Source organism: Euleptes europaea, chromosome 4 (genome assembly GCF_029931775.1).
Source record: "Euleptes europaea isolate rEulEur1 chromosome 4, rEulEur1.hap1, whole genome shotgun sequence".
In the NCBI taxonomy this organism is placed as follows: domain Eukaryota; kingdom Metazoa; phylum Chordata; class Lepidosauria; order Squamata; family Sphaerodactylidae; genus Euleptes; species Euleptes europaea.
In genome coordinates, this window is record NC_079315.1 from 123,137,482 (window position 1) to 123,156,557 (window position 19,076).

The window sequence follows — 19,076 nt, forward strand, 5'->3', positions numbered from 1 at the left end:
GGGGGGGGGGCTTCTGCCCCTCCCCCTGGCGCCTTTTGCCAGTGTGGTTTTTTTCTAGGCTGGAGGCTGAGCGCTGGCGGAACGTGGAGGTGGGGGACATCATCAGGCTGGAGAACAATGACTTCGTGACGGTGAGTGCGGCCGAGCCCCCCCCCCCCTCTGTCCGGGCTTCCCCACATGCCGTTGGAGACCCCAAAGCAGAGAGGCTGGTGCGTGCCACACGGGTGGGTGGGCCACATATGGTTTCCCTGCAGGCGCTGCAGATGTGGCAGGTTTCCACACATTTTCTCCGTCCCCCCCAGTCCCTCACAGTGGCCCAATTTGATCTCTTGGTAGCGTTGTGCCATCATAGCAATCTGTCTGTCAGGTTCCCTGAATTCCTAGCTTTCATTTTCAAGGAAAGGTGTGTGTGTCTCCAGTCTGTTTCATTGTGGGGGAAGAAGAAAGTGAACATAAGGACATCAGGACGCAAGAAAGGCCCTGCTGGATCAGACCCAGGCCCATCAAGTCCAGCAGTCTGTTCACACAGTGGCCAACCAGGTGCCTCTAGGAAGCCCACAAGCAAAACGACTGCAGCAGCAGCACCATCCTGCCGTTGTTCCACAACCTGTGGGCAGAAAGGACAGAGGGCAGCGTCCCATCCTGCAGGGGAGGTTGGGAAGGAGCCGCATCGGCTTGACTGCCACTTCTCTCCTTCCACACAGGCCGACTTGCTCTTGCTGTCCAGCAGCGAGCCCCACAGCCTGACCTACATTGAGACGGTTGAGCTGGACGGGTGAGTCTGCGGCCTTTGCCCGCACAAGAATGATTTTGCAGGCCTAGAAATGGGGGGCTTCGGGTGGGGGCTCAGCCTAGATCATTGGGGCAGCATCTCTGGCAACAAGAGGGAAACCTTTCTGTGCCTGAGAGCCTGGAAAACCACTGCTGAGCCGAGTGGGTAATACTGGACGACGGCGGCCGGGGGTCTGACTGGCTGCCCACCGGCACACAGAGGCCTTTTCCCGCATCTGTTCCAGTCCGCGTGCTCAGCACAGCTGCCCAAGTCCCACCGCTTTTGAGTGCTCACTTGTCCCATTGACGACGACGTGGTTTTTCTACTGCCGGTCCTTCTCTGAGTGGCCCAGAACAAGCTGCCCAACCAGGGACTTTCTTTCCTGGCTGAATTGTCGCAGGAAGTTGGACGGGGGCGGGGGGTTCTTATAGGAGGGAGGGGATATATTTGTTGTTGGCTGGTCTGAAATACGGGTCCTCTGCCATCCTGTGGACACATAGCCAAGGTAACTTGGGCCAATCCAATCCAATCTAGAAAAACTAAACTGACGACATAAAAAAATGAAAGCCGTTGCAGCCCCCATAAAAGATGCACCCGGGAAGTAAGAAGTTGTAAAACGAACCAAGACCGCTAAAAGGCTTAGGACAGGCAGCCATGCAAGCTTCCACAGCAGAGTTTAGGAGGGGCTAAATCCGCACTCGTACCCCTGAGGGCAAGTTGTCAAAAGCATAACTAAGCCTGCCTTAACGTGGAGGCTCAAGCCAGCCGGCCCCGGCCTCACTGCTGCATTTGAGACTCCAAAGTGTCTTGCAAGCCTTCCCTCCCCCCCATGTCCACAGCACGGCAGAAGTCCAGCCTGGGTGCGGTTGGTGTGGGCAGCCGTGGCCAAATACTTTCTAGGTCACTGTTTTATTTTAAAAAAATACTCAAAGCAGTTTACAACAGTATAAATGGTAGAACAATAAAAATCGCTTTCAGCAATCACAGAGGCTGCAAAAAGTCTAACATCCTGTAGGAAACTATCAAAATAAAAGCCAGATCAGAGAACCGAATAAAAGCCGCCTGTCAGGAGAAGAGTGCCAGAAAGGCCAGGGGGGGGGCCCTCCAAAGGGGAGGGGGCATCCTGACAGTCCTGGGGTGGCCATTGAGTGGGTTCTGCTCTGCACCCATGTCTACGTGGAGCACTGGATGATCTCAGGGCATGATGAAGGCCTGGTTGGGAGCAACCCTCCCTCACGGGGCTGCCAACCTCCAGGTGGTGCCTGGAGATCTCCTGGAATTACAACTGGTCTCCAGACTAGAGAGATGCGTTCTCCTGAAGAAAACAGCTGCTTGGCAGGGTGGGCTGTCTGACATTCTAGCTCGTCCCGCAACCCGGCCTCCCCGGGCCCCACCCCCAGATCTCCAGGGATTTCCCAACATGGCGTGGGCAACCCGTGGTCCCTCAGGAGCTGTGGTCCCAGGGGGTCTAGGGCTTTGAGGGTTCAAGGGTGGTGGGTGGGCTGGCCTTGGAGAGCTGCCCAGCTGTGGTTCTTCTCTTGGGGACAGGCCCCGTGCCCGTCTTCGAGCACAGGATGCCGCCTGGCCAAGGGGGGAAGAAAGCGAGGGCAGAGCCGCGTCCCCTCCTGCCCTGCCCAGGCTCCGACTGGCCGCGGTCGGTCTCATCCCATTTGCTCTCTTAGGGAAACGAACCTGAAGGTGAAGCAGGCCCTGAGCGTCACGGCAGAGGTGGGCGAGGATCTGCAGAGGCTGAGCAGCTTCAACGGTGAGTGCCCCAACGAGAGAGCCGCCCCCCTCCCTGGGCCAAGCAAGCAGCTGGCCTGGCTTCCTGCTGCATGGTGAAAGGAGGGGGGGCTTCCCCAAGAGCCCCCCTCCGCCCAGAGAGCTCTCTGACAGTAAAAGGAGCTGAGCCACATGAGCCCTGGATGTGACCGGCCCCCTACTCAGCTGGCGGGGGGTTTCTTACTCTCGGCCCGAGAGCCCACCTGAGAGGCGGGGGCAAGGGCCTCAGGCACTGAGGGAGGGGTGGGATGGGGGTCACTTTGATTTCTCAGCTGTGGCCTTTCCTTCTTCCTCTTTCCTCCATCCACTCAGCCCTTTGGCTTCTGACCTGCCTGCACACTCACTACAATCACAAGAAGAAGAGTTGTTTTTTATATACCAACTTTCTCTACCACTTAAGGGAGAATCAAACCGGCTTACAATCACCTTCCCTTCCCCTCCCCACAGCAGACACCCGGTGAGGTAGGTGGGACTGAGAGAACTGTGACTCACCCAAGGTCACCCAGCTGGCTTCATGTGTAGGAGTGGGGAAACAAATCCAGTTCACCAGACTCGCCTTCGCCGCTCATGTGGAGGAGTGGGGAATCAAACCCATTTCTCCAGATCAGAGTCCACCTCTCCAAACCACCGCTCTTAACCACTAAACCATGCTGGCTACACAAGCAAGTGTGTTTCTCAAAACTGCAAGTGTTGAGATGCTGAGAAGGCCAGGCCACCTTTTGAGAACGTGGGGCTGGACCATGGGTCTCGGACAGACACCCCTTTGCTGTGCCTGAGCCATTTGGGCGGGGGCACGATGTGGCCTGGAAGCTCTGGACCAAACAGTCAGGGGACAGGAAGGTCTCCAGCCACTCTGTGTTGGGGTCTGCCATGCACGGCCCAAGTCGGCAGGATCAGGCTGGACAGCCTGCACTGCTGGGCTCTCTGCTGGAGCGGCATCACAGGCCGAGGCAATGGCATGGGATGAGGTGGGGGTGTTACAACACCCCCACAAACACGTGAACATACACTTGGATTAACCTGAGGAATTAGTTTGTGCAGGGCACAGCAAACTGGGATCTTCTACCTACAGAGGTGGCTGTGAGTAGCAAGCCTTCAGTAGGAAAAGGATGACAGAGATCTGTGGTGGCACTGCCAACCACAATTCTGCCCGCATGGCAGGTGCCTAGGCACAGACACACACCCTGGAGCCCAGCCAGTGCTGCGACCAAAGCACATGCCAGGGTGCCAGCCAGTGGCAGGGTGGAGACTTCTTTGCCCCTGTACTGTCACAAGAGCAACTTCAGCCAGGCACTGGGGGACGGGGCCGTGCCTCGGGGACAGAGGGCCTGCGAGGAGACCCTGGAGATCTGCTGTCAGAGGTGGGACCAGAGGCCCAGCTCCTCGTAAGTCACTGTTGTGCTTCTGGAGATGCCACTCCAGGGGCGCCAACAGTTAGATCTGAGTCCAGGAACACCTTAGAGACCAGCAAGGTTTGCCGCAGGGCAGCGGCTTCCGTGATTCAAAGCTCCCTTCGTCAGACGTGTGGACGAAGCGTACTGAGATGTAGCAAGAGGTTGCTGGTGGAAGGGGCAACACCCGCTGGGTGCCCGCCAAGTGCTTCCCTTCCCAGCTGGATCTGGCTGGCTCTTTTGAACCCGCTCCCCCACCCTCAGCTCCATTGTCTGCACAACCATGACATGTTTATCAGAACCTCCCCAGAGACAACCTTTTCTTTGGAGCCTGAAAGTAAACAGTGGGAGGGGAGCTGAGGACTTCCAGCCGGGCCGGCGGGCAGGAAACGCTTGCGCTGTCTTCCTAGCAATGGCCACTTCCTTTTCTGGTGCTGTTTTGGGAAGCTGAGCGGAAACAGCCTTCTGGGCGGGCTCCGGCTTCCCTCTCGGTGCTTCAGGCCCTTGGGTTATGCGGTTCCCGAAAATGTGCAGCCTCTGACTTCCTCCTGATCTCGGCATCCCAGCCCCAAGGAGGCAAAGGGAACCGGCTGGCTCTTCCGAGGGCCTCTGGCCTGGCTTCTTTGGCAAGAGAGATCTGGGCGTCAGTCTTTTGGGAAAGACAATGAAATGTGCAGCCCCCCCCCTTCAAGTTCCCTCTGTGAGGGGCTGAAATTAAATGGCTGCCAGAAGGAGGGAAAAGCAGAGCCTGCTGGCAAAGGAGAAAAGCAGCCTCAGATCAGTCGCAGGGGTGGGGGTGCAGATTGGGCCATCAGAAGGCCCGGGGGGCAAGCCAAGCCATGGGGCCTCTGCAGACCAGGCCAGCTGCAGAGATCATAGAATCATAGAGTTGGGAAGGTGTTATGTATGTACATAGTTAGGATAGTAAGCAGGGGCAAACCTAGGAGCTTGAGTCCCTGGCGAAGGCTCCTAAGCCCTGCTCGCGCGATTGGCCAAGCCAGCGCGCCCCATTGGCCCTAAGCCGGGTCATGCTATTGGCGACCTGGGGGTTGTTCCCCCTATCACGGATCAGGGAGGGGAGTGGCCGCAAGCGGCCAGGGGAAATATAAGCGGGGCCAGATTTCACAGTTCTCAGTTCAGTTCTGTACTACAATAAACACATTGTGTTGGAACTCTGTCTCGACCTCGTGTGTCCTCCCCACGCGGACTTAACAGTGGCGACGAAGGCTGGTAGGCAGCCCGGCTCTGATACCGAAATCACTCTCGCTGAAATCGCCTCGCTTTCCGCGACCTTACAGTGACCGGTAGGCACTCCGGTTTGCCTTGCTGAAATCCTACGACACACCTGAGACGCAACACTTCGCTGTGATGGCCACCCGAGGCTCTCTGGAACCTTTCGACTCTGCCAACCCCAGCGAATGGGAGAGCTACGTGGACCGGGTTACGTGCTTCATGGACGCCAACGACATCGACGACGAGGGCAAGCAGCGATCCATCTTCCTCAGCATATGCGGGCCGAAGACGTTCCCGCTCGCCCAATACTTGATGGTCCCCTCCAAGGTGATCAGGGCGCCGGAAGGACGTCACCATCGCGGCAGCAGTCGAGGAGGCCACTGCTGCTGAGGCCGCCGTCAGGTCCGACTGGGGGAGCTGCTGGAGCACCGTACCTCTCCCACCGCCGCCGGCATCCACACACCACAAGAGCGCCAGCGAGGAGGACTGCAACGTGGAAACCCACAAGATGTCAGCCAGACCACACCATTGCAGGGCCCCACGGCTCGCCCGTGTGCCAGCTGCGGCGACCAGCACGATCGCCGTTCCTGCCATTTTCGCAACGCCGATTGCCGGGCCTGTGGCCGAGTTGGCCACATCGCGAAGGTTTGCCACTCCGCTAAGAAGGGCCGGCCGGCGGGTCTGGCCAGGAAAGATGGCGTCGGCCGACCCGTCCACGACCTGGCCGATGACGAGCTCCCCGTCTACTACTCCAAGCTTCACAGCATCCACGTGCACCGGGTCCACGGCGTAGAGAAAGTATCCATCTCCGTGCGAATCGAGGGCACCCCCTGCGACATGGAGGTCGACTCGGGCTTGGCCCTCTCCATGGTTTCTTGGGACACGTTCCGCACCCTGGGGCGCCATGCCGCCTTGCCCAAGCTGCAACCCACCGGCATCCTCATCTCTGACTACCAGCGTCGTCGGGTGCCGGTCCGGGGCGTCGCCTACATGAACGTCCAGTTTAAGCATCACTCCAGCCACCTCCGCCTCGTCGTGGTTGACGGGCCGCGCGCCAGCCTCCTGGGTCTTGAGTGGTTCCAGGCCCTTGGACTCCACATTGTGGGCATTCACCACATGTCCCAGTCCGCCCTCGACTCGGTCTGGTCCAAGTTCGAGGACGTCTGGAAGGGCCCGCTCGGCTGCTACAAGGGGCCACCTGTTCGCCTGCACGTCGACCCCGACGCCACCCCCATCCGCCTCAAGCCATGCTGGGTTCCCTTCGCACTCAAGGACCGGATCGACTCAGAGCTCGACCATCTCGTCGCCCAGGGCGTCCTGGTGCCAGTGCCAAATGCCAAGTGGGAGACCCTGATAGTGACGCCGTTGAAGGCCAACGGGGACATCCGCATCTGCACGGACTACAAATGCACTGTGAACAAAGCACTACAGAGCACACATATCCTGTTCCGGTCGTCAGTCATCTCCTGGCTTCCCTTGCCAGGGGCCGAGTTTTCGCGAAGCTGGACCTGGCCCAGGTGTACCAGCAGCTGCCTGTGGACTCTGAGTCAGCTGAGGCGCAGATGATTGTCACCCACCGGGGAGCCTTCCGGGTGACTCGCCTGCAGTTCGGGATTAGCACGGCTCTGGGCATCTTCCAAAACCTTATGGAAGATCTCCTCAAGGGATTGCCAGGCGTCGTGGCGTACTTCGACGACGTCCTGGTCACCGCCGGCTCCGAAGAAGAGCTCCTGGAGCGCGTCCGCCGGGTGCTCCGCTGTTTCCGGGACGCCGGCCTCACTGTGAAGCGGGAGAAATGCCAGCTGGGTTGATAGACGTAGACGGTATCCACCACACTCCCGACAAGATCAAGGCCATCCACAGTGCCCCGCTGCCCCGTTGCAAGCAGGAGCTCCAGTCGTTCCTAGGGCTCCTTAACTTCTACCACGCCTTTCTACCCAACAAGGCATCGGTAGCGGAGCCTCTGCACCGCCTGCTGGACAAGTCTGCCCCATGGTCCTGGGGTTCGCTGCAGCAGCGGGCGTTTGATGCCGCCAAGGGTCTTCTGTCGTCTTCAAGCCTGCTCGTTCAATTCAATGAGCGTCTTCCGGTGGTCCTGACCTGTGACGCCTCGCCCTACGGTGTCAGTGCTGTTCTCAACCACTGGATGCCGGAGGGTCGGGAGGCGCCCATTGCCTTCTACTCCAGGTCCCTCTCAGCGGCGGAGCGAAAGTACGTCCAGATCGACCAGGAGACCCTCGTTGTCGTGGCCGGCGTGAAGAAGTTTCACGACTTAGTCTACGGGCGGCCCTTCAAGATCATCTCCGACCACAAGCTGCTCCTGGGCCTCTTTGTTCCTGACCAGCAGACTCCGCAGGTTCTGTCCCCCTGCATGCTCCGCTGGTCAATCTTCCTGAATGCTTACGATTTCAGGTTCCTGCATCGCCCCGGGAAGAGCATCGCGAACGCGGACGCTCCTGATTGAGACCCTGCCTGAACCACCCCTGCACGCCGCTGACATCGCCGCTCACATGGCCAAAGACCGGACCCTTGCCCGCGTTCTGAACTGGGTGGGGAAGGGGTGGCTGGCTGCCCGGCCGGACATGGAGTTCGCGCCCTTCGCAGCCGCCAGCACAAACTGTCCGAGCTCCTCATGCGCCGCCGGCCCAAGACCGCACTCGACCGGCTGCACCCAGACTTGGCTCCAGAACTCCCAATCCACAGGGACTCGACCGCCACCCCATGGGTTGTCGAGCAGGACGGCCCGGTCTATGCCCGCAACTACGGGGCAGGGCTGGCCTGGATTCCGGCCACCGTGCAAGAAGTCGCCGGCCCGGTCTCCTACCGGGTCGCTACCCCCGAGGGTCGGGTCTTAAGACGGCACATCGACCAGCTGCGCTGCCGCCTGATGCCGGCTGATGCACCCGACCTTGCGACCGCCTCCAAAGCCCCCGCGCTCTCCAGAGATCCGGAGCACGGAGCGCTTGTGGAGATCGCACGGGACGATGAGCGACCGCAAGCCGGCCCCTCAGAGAAACTGCCAGACACTGCTTTCCCACTGCGAGTGCGCCCGAGCCGACCTTCAAGCCAGCGGCTGTTGCCGTATCACCAGAGCCGGTCCCAGCGCTGCGCAGGTCGCAGCGCGTACAAACACGACCAAGCCACCTCAAAGACTTTGTGTGCTAGTTGTGTTCGGATATAGGGGGGAGGGGTGTTATGTATGTACATAGTTAGGATAGTAATCAGGGGCAAACCTAGGAGCTTGAGTCCCTGGCGAAGGCTCCTAAGCCCTGCTCACGCGATTGGCCGAGCCAGGGCGCCCCATTGGCCCTAAGCCAGGTCGCGCTATTGGCGACCCGGGGGTTGTTCCCCCCTATCACAGATCAGGGGGGGAGTGGCCGCAAGCGGCCAGGGGAAATATAAGCGGGGCTAGTTTTCACAGTTCTCAGTTCAGTTCTGTACTACAATAAACGCGTTGTGTTGGAACTCCGTCTCGACCTCGTGTGTCCTCCCCACGCGGACTTAACAGAAGGGACCACCAGGGTCATCTAGTCCAACCCCCTGCACAATGCAGGAAATTCACAACTACCTCCCCCCCATACCCCGTGACCCCAACCCCCCCGCCGCCATGCAGGATCCCACAATCAAAGCACTCTCGACAGATGGCCATCCAGCCTCTACTTAAAGACCTCCAAAGACGTGGGGGGGGGGAGAGACTCCACGACCCTCCGTGATTCAAGAGGGGTTTGCTGGGCTGCCTCTGGCCTCCTCCTGTGCCAACTGGCTGGCAGGCCGGCCAGGCAGAGGTGACGCGCAAGCCCTGCTGGGTGAAGCACTGTTGTGCCCTTGGCGTGTGCTCCTGCTGTAAAAGAGGGGTGCCCTGGGAATAGGCCCTTATCCCCCTAGCTGCCTTCTACTGACTCAGACCGTCATTCCATCAAAGTCAGTCTTGTCTGTTCAGACTGGCAGCGGCTCTCCGGGGTCTCAGCAGGAGATCTTCCCCATCACCCACTGCCACATCTCTTCGCTGGAGATGCTGCCAGGGATTGAACCTGGGACCTGCCTGCCTGCCAAGCAGATGCTCTCCCACTGAGCCACGGCCCCTGCATGGCTTCCTCACTCACGGCTAACCAGGTCAGGGCAGAGTGAAGGGGTGGTAGCCCCCTCGGGGTCTGCCTGTTCTTTGCCTGTGCTGCCACCCCCCTTTCTTTTCACAGATCTTTGCCCTCCCTGCCTCTCTCCTGAGTCCTCTCCTGCTTCACTTCCTTCACCCCACTCTGCCACTCTTTGGGGGAGATTCTCGCCTCTGGTGTTGATGGCATCCATCCAGCACGGCCGTGCCTCTGAGGGCGGGTATGTCAGTCACGGGGAAGGGCTGCCTCTGGCCACGGCTGGAGGGGGGAGGAGCTGGTGGGGCTATGGAGCGTGGCTGCCTGCAGGCAGAGATGCCCAAGTGGGGGGTGGGGGGGCAACAGAGCGGACGTTGGCAAGGGCTGCTGGTGGAGGTGTGGAGCCCATTGCTGCTGAGGAGCGGCCGCCCTCTCCCCTGGACCAAGAGAGAAGTTGGAGGGGAGGGCTGGACTTCAGGAATGAGACTGGGCACACCGGTTGCTGGTGCTTTTCCAAAGAGGACAACTCAAGCTGGGGTCCCGCCAAGAGCACTGCCCCGCCCCCCCCAGCTCTTGTGGCAGACCCCCAGAATGGCCTGGAGCAGGGGGAGTAGAGAAACAGCCACTGCCGGCATTGAGGGGGGGCTGCTCAGCTAGGAAGCCCCCGCTCCTGGCCTCAGGCAGATCAACACTTCTTTGCTGAATGTTACCTTGCAAGGTGGTTGGGCTCCCCCCCCCTTGCGTTCCTTAGAGGAAGGCCCAGCAGGAGAGGGGCCTGGTGGGCGGGCAGTCACGGGGAAAGAGGTGAGGCCCAGGAGGGCCCAACCGTTCACCCCCCTCCCCTCCCCATGCTCTTTGTCTTCAGGGGAAGTACGATGCGAAGCCCCCAATAACAAGCTGGACAAGTTTGTGGGGACCCTGACGATCAAGGGGGAGAAATTTGCCCTGGACAACGAGAAGATGCTGCTGAGGGGCTGCACCATCCGCAACACCGACTGGTGCTTTGGGCTCGTCATCTTTGCAGGTGGGTATCCGAACTCAGTGGGCGCCGGACATCTGGGGTGCCACCTGGCCGGCTAAGGCAAGCCCCGTCTCCGAGTCTCGACTGCCCAGTGGCAGCATGCCAACCCCCGATGCGCTGAGGGGAGTCATTTGGGGTGCTCAGACACCTTCCCTCATGGGCCTTCCTGTGCACCCCACCCAGCAAAGCCCCTCCTTCCGCACTCATCCTGCCCACAGGTGTGTGTTACCTGGAGGAATTGCCAGGAGGGACATTCCAGCCAAGGCTCCAGGTGAGCTCTCCTTGTGGAGGGCACCTACCGCCAGGACCCTGGCAGGGGGCAGCGGCTGAGGGTTGCCGGCTCTGGTGGGTTTGGAAATACCTGGAGATTTGAGGCCAGAGTGTGGAAGGGGGGTTTAAAGAGCAGAGGGACCTTCGGTGGGTTATAATGCTATGCAATCCACCTTCCAAAGCAGCCCTTTTCCCCAGGAGAAATGGTATTAACATTTTAAATATATAAATAATAAATATATGATTTATGTAGTTGAGATCAGTTGTAATTCCAGGACATCTCCAGCCCCCTCCTGGAGGTTGGCAACCCTATGAGTGACTTCGTTTTTATGTATTCAAAATATGCGTTAGCTGCCTTTCTCCCTTAGAGAACTCAAGGCTGCTTACAATAAGGCGCATAGAAGTACATTCTGCTAAAAAGCCTTGACCAGGAAGAGGGTTTTTTCCCCCTTTTTGTCAGCACATCCCTTGCTGAACCAGGAGACACGCTGGATTTGCTGTGCTTTGGGAGTCAGCAGCAAGGAGCCCGGGAGCCAGAGGTTGTGTTTTTTTTGGGGGGGGGGGGTCCTTGGAGATGGGGTGATCCCCCCCACCCCCAAGAGCTTCAGAATGGCCTTCCACTGGGAAAACAACTTTTCAGGCTCGGGTGACTGCGAACAGGAACCTGCCCAAGAGTTGCAGCTCTGTTTGGCCCTGCAAACATGTGAAGTAGTGAAAAGTCCTCTTCGCAGTTCCAAAACCCTGCGTAGTTTTTGAACTTTTTTTAAAATGTAGAAGTCCCAAGGTGGAGCATTTGCTAGTAAAGCTGCCGGGCACCTGGGTATGTTTGTGGGCCACGGGCCAGCACTTGCACAAATGAAGCCTGCAAAGCAGACTGGGCACAGTGCCCGCCTTCTTGCCTCATCCCAGGCTTTAAAAAGGCTGGTGCATTTGGGATGTCTGCACCGTTCAGCACTCACAGACCTTTTGAATTGCAAACTGGCCATTAATCTAAGAAAGCACCAAAATGTCTGGGGAAGGGGCTCCCTTTGGGAAAGGGGTTCTTCCCTGCCTTTCCACCTCACATCGGCCCCACGATGGGCTTAGCAGGCCGGTCTAAGAACTGGTTCTGGACTGTAGCAAAGGGTTGTGCATACCTTGAGCAAGGGACTCCAGGGGCTGCATGCCTGGTTTTGCCTGCATGTACCTCACACATTTGCGTTCACTCAAAAACATTTCCTGCTTCTTTGGCCTGGCCTGGCTCTTCAAGCTTTGGCCTTTGTTAGGGTTGACAGCTCTGAGTTGGGAAATTCCTGGAGATTTTGGGGCTGGAGCCTGAGGCGGGCAGGGTTTGGGGAGGGAAGGGACCTTGGCAGGGATGTGCTGCCATAGAGGCCACATTCTGGAGCAGCCCTTTCCTCCAGGGGAACTGCCCACTATAACCTGGAGACCAGTTGTGATTGTGGGAAATCTCCAGCCACCACCTGGAGTCTGGCAACCTTACCGCTGGTGCAGAAGAGCGGGGCAAGAACTGGGGCTGTGCTCTGGTGCTCAGCAGTGGGGTGCTGGCAGGGCTGGCCTTGGATCTGGCCCCTGGCTGAGAGGTGATTGCGGGGAGGGGTCAGCCGTGGGGTTTTTTGCTGCCTCCCTTGTGGAAGCAACACAGATCCCCTGGCGTGTTGACATCGCTGCTTTGAGTAGAGACATCGTCTGCCCCGGTCACAGGCCCTTGCGGATTGCTTGATCTTCCAGGGCCAGACACCAAGTTAATGCAGAACAGCGGCCGAACCACTTTCAAGAGGACCAGCATCGACCGCCTCATGAACACCTTGGTGCTGGTGGTGAGTGTCGCCCTGTTTTGCTCTGACCCGGCTCTGCCTGACTCCCCCCCCAGCCCAGGAGGGTGGCCTTGATTCCCGGGGAGGAGACTCCTGCGCCTTGAGAGATTCCTCTCTGTTCTCTCCCCCCCCCCATCCTCTTTCTGGGACTCCAGGGGCGTAGCAGTAAGGAACCTGCCTCCACCCCAAGATTAAATTACTCTCCCCCAAATCCTCCTGATGTTTGTCCTCACCAAGAAGGGAGATTCCCTACCTGAACTGAGCACTGAGGCAACCGGGTCGAGGTTTGATGGAGGCTCCTTTAAGCAACGGAGTTTATCCCGCTAACCCGCATACTATTCAAAATACACACACCGTGATGCAGCCAGGAAATATCAGCTTGCAACTGGTGCAGTTTATAGTGAATAAACCAGAAAAGAGAAACCCCCGCTGTCTGGACTTGAAGAGTTGTTACTTGGCAATCTCAGCATGCCCTCTCCCACTTGCGGGGAGAACGGGCTGGGAAGGGGTGGGGTGGGGATGCTCCACATTCCTCCCTGGATCGCTGGCCCCTCCTCTGGCCCCTCCTCAAGCCTTTCCCCAAAGTGACAAGCTGTTTAAAACCCTTCCCCTCCCGGTTGCATAGATGGCTGGAGCAGAGTCTCTCAGAGCTCTGTTACGCAATCCTGTGCCGTTTTGCCCCACTGCTCTTTATGGCTCTTTATGGCTGCCATCAGAAGATACTGAAACCTCTCAGTCTCTCCTTCTCAACAGTGGAATCCAATTTTCTCTGCTCTCCCGCAGTCAAAGCCGAGGTTTTTGTTCCTGGGTGCAGCACATGGGATTTCATAGCTGTTATTTCTGTGGGAAGTCTTTGAGGGCAGCTGCCCTCCTTTCTTTCTTTCTTTCTTTCTCTTTCTTTCTTTCTTTCTTTCTTTCTTTCTTTCTTTCTTTCTTTCTTTCTTTCTTTCTTCCCTCCCTCCCTCCCTCCCTCCCTCCCTCCCTCCCTCCCTCCCTCTTCACTGGAGGTTTTTAAGCAGAGGCTATATCTCAAAAACTAAGCAGGGTCAGCCCTGCTTAGTATTTGGATGGGAGACTACCAAGGAATACCAGGGTTGCTGTGCAGAGGAAGGCACTGGCAAACCACCTCTGTTAGTCTCTTGCCATGAAACCCCCCCAAAAGGGGGTCGCCATAAGTTGGCTGTGACTTGACGGCACTTTACACACACACACACAGATGGCCATCTGTCAGCAGTGCTGATTCTATGACCTTAAGCAGATGATGAGAGGGAGGGCAGGGAGGTTTGCACCAAACCAGTGTTTGGCTCTCGGGACCCTTTCTTGCATGGCCAAGGTAGTGCCAATCGCCACTTTGGGGTCAGGAAGGAGTTTTCCTCCAGGCCAGATTAGCCATGGATCCTGGAAGGTTGCTGGGGGTTTTTTGTTTTGTTTTTTGCCATCTTCTGGGCATGGAGCAGGGGTTGCTGGGTTGTGTGTGTGTGGGGGGGGAGGTAGTTGTGAATTCCCTGCATTGTGCAGGGGGTTGGACTAGATGATCCTGGTGGTACCTTCCAATTCCTTGATTCTTTCTTTCTTTGAAATATTTATATCCTGTCCTCTAAGTACAGATCTTGAAGGCAGTTTGTACCAATAAAAATGCTAAAAACAGTAAAACAATAATTGAACAAGATAAAAGGATAGAAAGATGCAAAAACAGAGGAAGATGCAGGCACCTGGTGGCGAGAAACTTTAGGCATCAGGTTTTTTGCAGTGGGTTTAGGGCAATGAGAAAAAGAAGTACTTCTCAGAAATTAATTTTTGGAATTAGGGCTGGCTTTCACGGGGCCAGGGGGTCTCCTGCCAGACTGGTCTTGGCAGCTCCAGGTTGGAAAATTCCTGGACGTTTGGGGATGGATCCTGGGGAGGGCGGGGTTTGGGGGGGGGAAGAACCTCAGAGGGGCACAATGCCCTAGGGCCCCGCCCTCCAAAGAAACCATTTCATCCAGAGGAACTGATCTTTGTTGTCTGGAGATCAGCTGTAGTTCTGGGAGATCTCCAGGCCCCACCTGGAGGTTGGCAACACCGCAAGGGGAGGGTTGTGCCTGGCATGGGGTGGGATCCTTTCCCTTCACTCCTGCCCCAGGGCTGCTGCCTCCTGGCTGGGCCGTGTGCTGCCCAGGGCTGGAGGGCACCACTGACGGAGAACGGCAGAAGCGGCAGCGGCTCCGGCCCCCATATGGCACCGCTCAGTTCGCCGGCGTTGGGCTCCAGTGGGGCTCCTGGGAGCTAGGATCAGCAGCCAGGGTGGGGCCAGGGGCACAGCTGCTGCTGGTGAGGGGGGGCCAGGGGCATCCCTCGGGAGGCAGGCCCACGCCGGGGGCTCCCAGCGGGGCTCCTTCCTGGCCCGCATGCAGGTGGGCCTTCTCTCTCTGACCCCAGACGCTCCTTGTCGGCAGATCTTTGCCTTTCTGGCCGCCATGTGTCTGATCCTGGCTTTCGGCAACAGCATCTGGGAGTACAAGAAGGGCTACTACTTCCAAGTGTACTTGCCGTGGGCAGAGGACGTCCACTCCGCGCCTGTCTCCGGCTTCCTCATGTTCTGGTCCTACGTCATCATCCTCAACACGGTGGTGCCCATCTCGCTCTACGTCAGGTAGGAGGGGGGAGCCAGCCCCGCCCCCCCACACAGACACCGGCTGCCTTGCTGTGAAAAGAGGAGGCGTGGGAGAGCGTTTGTGTGGATGTAGGAGAGCCATCAGCATGTCCCTGGCTGGTGGCCGCCCTGGCTCACCAACTAGCATTTCTCCCATGGTGGTGGTGGTGGTGGTGGTGGTGGTGAACCAGGCAGTGGGCCTCTGCTGGGAAACTACGGCCGACTGCAGCTTCCCAACCCCCTGCCTGTGGGGATTTAAATGCAGGGGGCTATCTTCTAGCTCCTGTGCATGGGTTACATGTGAATTCCTTCATGGAGGCCCCCCATACCCTAAGTGACAGAATTTTTGTAACGTGAAGTGGCCCCAAGTGGGAACTACCCAAGAGGCCAGCCCTGCACCCCGCTGGAAAGAGGTTCCTCCCCAGCAGAGGTGCCATCCTTACAGCTAAGGGCGGAGGTATTTCCCCCCCCTGCAAATCCCTCCTCCCATCTTCCATTTGTTCCTGTTGTTCCTCCCTCCTTCCATTCGTTTTATATCTATGCTTCTGCCAAGTGCATGTGATTCTTCATGCATCTGATGAAGTGGATTCTTTCTCCCAGAAGCTTTTCTCCCAGTCAGTGTCTCAGTCTTCCTGGTGCCACGGGGGTCCTTTTTTTCTGCCCAGGCGGCTGGAGCATTCCTTCACGCAGTCAGGCGCCTTCCTTTCCTTCAGTGTAGAGATCATCCGCCTGGGAAATAGCTTCTACATTGAGTGGGACCGCAAGATGTATTACCCGCTGAAGGACACCCCCGCCCAGGCCCGTACCACCACCCTCAACGAGGAGCTGGGGCAGATCAAGTACGTCTTTTCGGACAAAACCGGCACCCTCACGCAGAACATCATGGTCTTCAACAAGTGCTCCATCGACGGGAAGTCCTACGGTAGGAACCCCTTGAGGAGAGGTTCCCTTGCTAGATTCCCTCCCCATAAAGATCTCAAGGAGAAAATCGTTGGGCAAGAAATTGAAAGGACCGAGAGTTTTCCCGTGCTGGCATTAAGAAATGAGCAGGCTGCCCTTGCCCATGCCAAGGGACCGTGGGCATGAGAATGGGGGCTTCCCTTTAAGTCCTGTCAGAGGAAAGGGGTGTTAACAACGCAGGGGAGAGCTCTGTGGGCAGCACGTGTTGCGTGCGTTGCAGACCGGCCCAAAGAGAGAGTTGCTGGAAGTCCAGGGTGCCAAAACGCCCGTAGTTTGGAAGCTGTGCAGGGCCGGGACTTTGTCTCCCGTCCAGGCAAGGAAATGCTGGTTTGTCTGAAGAACCACCAGCTGGTCTGCAGATGCTCCTTGACCCCCTGGCAGCGTGCAGATGGTGGATGACTGCAGAACTGGGTGTCATCTGTGTGTGGAGGGGAGGGCAGCCGGCTCACAGCGGCCTCTGGGCCCTGACGGCACTGCATGCCAGGCCCTGCTGTGTGCCCAGGGTGCAGGCACACCCGCTGCTCCGTGCCATGCTCGTACCCGCTGCTTAGCCACCCACATACAGCTGCTTCAGGAATCCCCCCACCTTCTGCTCTGGCTGGTGCAAACGAAGCCAAGACTTGGCAGTATTTCGTAGCCTGGCCAGGAGAACAACACCCTGCCCAAACCAGCCATGAGCTCAAAGGCGTTGCAGCCCTTCTGCCCTCTCTCTGGCTGGAGGGGTTCAGTCGGCCGAGTGTGCTCCTGGGGCTTTGGCCTGTCTACAGGCGTGTGTATTTCTAACCCGCAGGGGATGTCTACGATGTGGAGGGACACCGGGTGGAGGTCACAGAGGTAAGGGCTGCAAGGTCATACCTTCTGCATGGGCCGTGGCTGTGTGGGTGTTGTGAAGCCCCTGTGATGGTGCACGTTTCCAGCCCTGGGCCTTGCCAGGGATCGCTGGCCAGGCCTTCTTTGCCACTCTGTCTGGTGGGGAGGCACGGGAGCTACCTGGGACTTTAACTAGCCCAACTGGCAAGACTCTAAAGAGTCTTGGAAGCAGTCTTCCTGCTAGGCTGCTGCATGCCCTATGAACTTGGTCAGAGAAGGATTTTGGCTTGTGTGTCTGTGAAACCAGGCAGGGCATATCCCATCGAGGCCGGCAGGTACAGAGCAGGGGCTTTAGTGGTGTTGGGTTTTTTTCTCTTGCAGTCTACCCCAAAAGTTGATTTCTCCTACAACCCGCTGACTGACAGCAAGTTTTCATTCTACGATTCAAGCCTGGTTGAATCTGTGAAGAGGGGTGACGCCCCCACCCACAAGTTCTTCCGGTTGCTCTGCCTCTGCCACACGGTGATGCCGGAGGAGAAGGAGCAAGGTGAGGGGCGGCAGCCTGCTAGGCTCTGCTCTCTTCTGTCTTTTTCTCTGGGGGGGGCAGAGACGGGGCCTTCCGGCCGCAGCTGACTTGGCCTCTCTCCCTCGGCCCGGCAGGCAACCTGGTGTACCAGGCCCAGTCTCCCGATGAAGGGGCCCTAGTGACGGCTGCCCGCAGCTTCGGGTTTGTCTTCCGGGCCCGCACCCCTGAGACCATCACTGTGGTGGAAATGGGCGAAACGGTGGTCTACGAGCTGCTCGCCATTTTGGATTTCGACAACGTGCGCAAGAGGATGTCTGTCATTGGTATGTCTGCTCCTGCCTCCCCAGGGACTAGCACAGGGCAGGTTCACCGGGCACTTTGCACGGGGGTTTTCTTCTGGCCCTGATCAAACCTTTGCCACTGGACGCAAAAATTGCCATTGACAACACGGACTTTCCAAACCAGAGTTTCAGCAACCTGATGCCAGACCTGAGGTTTATACTCACAGTGAATTGGTTCTTGTAGGTTTTCCGGGCTGTGTGACCTTGGTCTTGGTATTTTCTTTCCTGACGTTTCTCCCGCAGCTGTGGCAGGCATCTTCAGAGGAGTAACACTGAAGGACAGTGAAGGAGTAACAGTGAAGGAGTAACAGTGAAGGAGTAACACTGAAGGACACTGTCCTTCAGTGTTACTCCTCTGAAGATGCCTGCCACAGCTGCTGGCGAAACGTCAGGAAAGAAAATACCAAGACCACGGTCACACAGCCCGGATAACCTACAAGAACCAATGAACTCTGACTGTGAAAGCCTTCGACAATATTTTTCACAGTGAATTGTTCGGATTCTCTTTCTACCACTAGCCAATGCGGTGGAGAGCCTGAAGAGCAGAAACTGCCTCTCAGTTCTGGCAGATGGTCTTGTGTGGCCACCCAGAGATCCTGGGGGAGGGTCCTTGTGGCTTTCCCCAGCAGTCCCTCCCCAGCAGCCAAGGGAGTGTCAGCAGAAGAGCAGGAGGGGAGAGAAGGAATGGGAGGATGACTTACATGGGCTTTGGGGCAGAAACTCGTGAGCGTAGCTATCTGTCTGACCAGGCAGTGGGCAGAGATTCAGAGGGTGCTCGTGGCCCTCTTGGGTGCCGGGAGGAAGGGGGTCCCCGAGAAGAGCCACTTGAGAACCACGAAAGAGCAGCACAGCAGACAAGAGAAAGTGGGCAGAGGGATGTGGCCAGTCCGCCTCGCTGGCTCCATTCCCAACCCCTGCAAAGAGACGCTGCACCGCCCTTCCCTTCCCGCTGCCTCTGCTGGCACCCTGGGCGTCCCTCCGGCAGGGCAGCCCCTGGGCGCTCTCATGCTCGGCTCCTCTTCTCTCCTCCCCAGTGCGGAGCCCAAAGGGGGAGCTGACCCTGTTCTGTAAGGGGGCCGACACCATCTTGTACGAGCATCTGCACCCCTCCTGTGGAGCCCTCAAGGAGAAGACCACCCAGCACCTGGAGGTGAGTGGGGTCTTCCCTGGGTCTGCCACAAAGCGTGCAGGTGGGCCTCATCCAGACTGGGGCTGCGGTGCACAAAGAGAAGCTGTTTCAGCCCCCCCACCCCCCCACAATGCTCTGTTTTCCCAGCCTGGGGAGTCGCTGTTTGCCCTTTGTGGGAACTTGGATATACGTGGCTACAGTTTCAGGTTGGAAAAATGGTGCGGAGGAGGGGAGGCTGGAATCTGGCTCCAACACACTTGGGAATGAAGTCTCCAATGTGTCCTGGGGGGAAATTGCTTCCTGA

The 19,076-nt window shown here is 57.9% G+C and overlaps 1 protein-coding gene across 1 annotated transcript in view; it reads left to right on the forward strand.

Annotated features, from left to right (window-relative positions):
* LOC130477109 (phospholipid-transporting ATPase ID-like) overlaps nucleotides 1-19,076 on the forward strand; it is a 41,935-nt gene that overhangs the window by 12,591 nt on the left and 10,268 nt on the right. Inside the window, exons 9-19 of the mRNA XM_056849101.1 lie at nucleotides 59-131; nucleotides 705-775; nucleotides 2,455-2,537; nucleotides 10,132-10,290; nucleotides 12,289-12,377; nucleotides 14,810-15,006; nucleotides 15,720-15,928; nucleotides 16,757-16,800; nucleotides 17,158-17,323; nucleotides 17,437-17,625; nucleotides 18,678-18,793. Coding sequence (XP_056705079.1) covers nucleotides 59-131; nucleotides 705-775; nucleotides 2,455-2,537; nucleotides 10,132-10,290; nucleotides 12,289-12,377; nucleotides 14,810-15,006; nucleotides 15,720-15,928; nucleotides 16,757-16,800; nucleotides 17,158-17,323; nucleotides 17,437-17,625; nucleotides 18,678-18,793 — 1,396 coding nt within the window. The remainder of the gene's footprint in view (nucleotides 1-58; nucleotides 132-704; nucleotides 776-2,454; nucleotides 2,538-10,131; nucleotides 10,291-12,288; nucleotides 12,378-14,809; nucleotides 15,007-15,719; nucleotides 15,929-16,756; nucleotides 16,801-17,157; nucleotides 17,324-17,436; nucleotides 17,626-18,677; nucleotides 18,794-19,076) is intronic.